Below are 2,893 nucleotides of genomic sequence, written 5' to 3'. Positions count from 1 at the left end.
AGCAGAGCTGTGCGTTGTCTAGATGCTGATGTCAAAACTTAAAGTGTACAAAACATTAGACGAGAGCAAGTTACGAGCTAAAGCTGAGCTGATTTTGTGATAGCTGCAAAAATTGTCCTTCTCTTACACCAGATTTACCGTTCAAATTTGTGTCCTCCTTAAATTTTTTACACTGGTTCAATACTTTGGTTGGATGCACAGAGACAAAGAGAAAAAAGAAATGGAAGGGCAGCCATTTGCATTGATTAAACTCCTGACTCTCTGCTGATGTATAAAGGTAGGGTGGGCTGTAGTCTGTCGAGGCAGATCTGATTCTCTGTGTCCAGAACACAAAGCATCTCCACCGTTTGCTCCTCCACAAATGTCTCTTTGAAACCCAAGTGAATGTTGTCCCTCGTCTTTACCTCTCTGTCACCCTTTAGATTGAGGTTCCCAGACTCCTCTTTCACATCCTCCTCGTCCTCGTCATCCCCACTGCACAGAGCTACCTCGTTCTCGTAGCAGAAAGCGCTTGGCGAGTGAGGGCCCAGCAGGGTGTGCGCTGCCCTATGGGCAAATGGTGATGGAGACTGAGAGTAACTTGAGCTGGAGGATGAGGACTGGTCACCACGACCCGTCATCTGGCTCAGTCCCCTGGCACTGCAGTGAGGAGTAGATGGCACTTCGTAGGTCTTATGAAAGCGGGAATAATCCACTTGGTAGCGCTCACCCTTCTCAAATACCAAAGGCTCAAAACGGTGACCCCACAGGATCTCCTTGGCCAAGTAGGAGCTACGGGCCTGAGTGGTCATAGCTGTGGCCTCCACCATCCCCTCCAGGATCACCACAATCTCAAAGTCCTCCTTCTGCAGGTCGCTACGGCTCATGTTATACAGTGGACTGCTCTTGGTGATCTCGTGGACCACCACGAGTGGTGACACCAGAAACAGCCGATCAAGTCCGTCGTCATAGCCAACATCAATGTCTTGTTGCTCCAAAGGAAGGTACTCGCCCTCTGCAGTCACGTGCGGCTTAAAAAGCTGAGCACGCACATGTGCTTCGACAATGTGGCTCTTGCGCATGTTGCCTAGGCGCCACATGAGGCACAGCTTACCATCTCGCATAGCGATGACAGCATGATGCGAGAACAGTAAGGTCTGTGCCCGCTTCTTGGGTCGCACCATCTTTGCCATGATCATGCCAATCATGAAGGAGTCAATTATGCAGCCCACGATGGACTGAACCACCACAGTCAACACAGCAACTGGGCACTCTTCAGTGACACATCGGAAACCATAACCAATGGTGGTCTGGGTTTCAATGGAGAAGAGGAATGCCCCAATGAAACCCTGGATGTGGAGGATACATGGCCGCCATTCGTCTTTTCCTTCCTCTGTGTTGCTTTGAAGATCTCCTTCCCTCACAGGAAACGGAAGAGCAAAGTCTCCATGAGCAAGGGCAACTGCCCAAAAGATCAGGCCAAACAGCAACCAAGAAAGAAGGAAGGTGGTGGTGAAAAGGAGCATCAGGTAGCGCCAGCGTATGTCCACGCAGGTGGTGAAAATGTCAGCAATGTATCGTCGTGGCTTATCCTCCATGTTGTTGAAAACCACATTGCATTGGCCATTCTTCTTCACAAAGCGGCTACGCAGGCGGCCGTCGCCCAGATCCAGGCCCAGACGACATGAGGGTGAAGCATGGCAACTGTTGTGGATGGGCTTATTTGTCGCTCTCAAAGACAAAGCCCCTCTTCCCTCATCTATTCCTGCACACTCTCCTCCATCTGCACCCTGCATGCAGGGCCCCGACAGTGTCTGCTGAGTTAAAAGACTGTGGCCATTATGGAGGCCCAGGCTGGAGATCTTCAGGGCATCATCATCAGTGGAAACGATGCTGTATCTGGAAGAACAATGAGGAGAAAATTAGTTATGGGGAACTCGCAGTTTGTTAAGCCTTACCCTGCTTAGTTACTATTAACAACCCAGTAAAACTCTCAGTTGAAGTCCGAAGATATAAATGTTATTTTCAATTAAAGGATAATAAATTATCAATTCTGCAGTTACACACACTATATACATTATTAATTTAAGGGTAATGGGTTTCTCAACAACAACAGGTTCTTAAAATAATCCTGTTGCAATGCAGTTGAACATTTTAATTAAAGGTTAACAGCCATTTTCCAGCAGTCAAAGGTTAAATGGTTAGTTGTCTACCCGACCTATACAGTGTCCATTCTCACAACCTTGCAACCCAAATGTTGCTGCATGTGTATAATGGCTAGTAAATGATATATTAAGCATTAGCTAAGGATGTTTTCAACATTATAAACCCTTTATAATGGGTGACTTATAACAAAGTGGTACAAATGTTTTTAATATCTGCTGTTTGTGGCCACAGCAGTTTTTCATCAATAGACATGTTTTTCCTAAGTGAAAAGGAAAATAAATCACTTAAATGTATTTTTCTTCAGTAAATCGGTTGTGGCCAGTAAACTAGTTTCATTCTCCATCCACTAGTACCTGTTGACTCGCACCGCTCCCATGGCACCAGTGATCATCAGGCTGTGTCTGCGAGGGCAGTAATGTAGGTTGGGGCGGGCAGTTCCAACCATTAAAGTACTGTTGCTGAACAGGGAAGCAGTATTAGTTCAGGTGGGTCTTGCATTCGTTATCAGCGCTGCCTTTTCATGGTGCATTTTCTCTGAACAAATGGAAGAAAAAGAATACCTATTCAATCATCAGAAAGGCGAATTTGCATTTGTTAAAAATGTGACGGTACAGGGCTTTTTTTCACTAACACAACAAAATTGCCAATCAATGCTAAACAAAGAAGACTCAGGCTATACGCTTTCTTTGAGCCAAATGCTAACAACAACAAGGCTAACAGTCTAACAATGGCAACACATGTGTAGCAG

The 2,893-nt window shown here is 46.0% G+C and overlaps 1 protein-coding gene across 1 annotated transcript; it reads right to left on the bottom strand.

The window, feature by feature from the left end:
* Positions 1-245: 245 nt before the first annotated feature.
* Positions 246-2,590, bottom strand: LOC307251333 (ATP-sensitive inward rectifier potassium channel 12-like; the record flags this gene model as incomplete). The annotated part of the gene is made up of 2 exons (XM_080028672.1): positions 246-1,872; positions 2,493-2,590. 2 exons carry the CDS (start codon positions 2,588-2,590, stop codon positions 246-248), a joined length of 1,725 nt encoding a protein of 574 aa, XP_079884798.1.
* Between the last annotated feature and the right edge of the window lie 303 nt (positions 2,591-2,893).

This window comes from Ammodytes marinus, assembly GCF_949987685.1.
Source record: "Ammodytes marinus genome assembly, chromosome: 6".
NCBI classification, from domain to species: Eukaryota; Metazoa; Chordata; class Actinopteri; order Uranoscopiformes; family Ammodytidae; genus Ammodytes; species Ammodytes marinus.
Note: the sequence above shows the minus strand (reverse complement) of the source record. Positions and strands in the feature narration are given on the sequence as shown.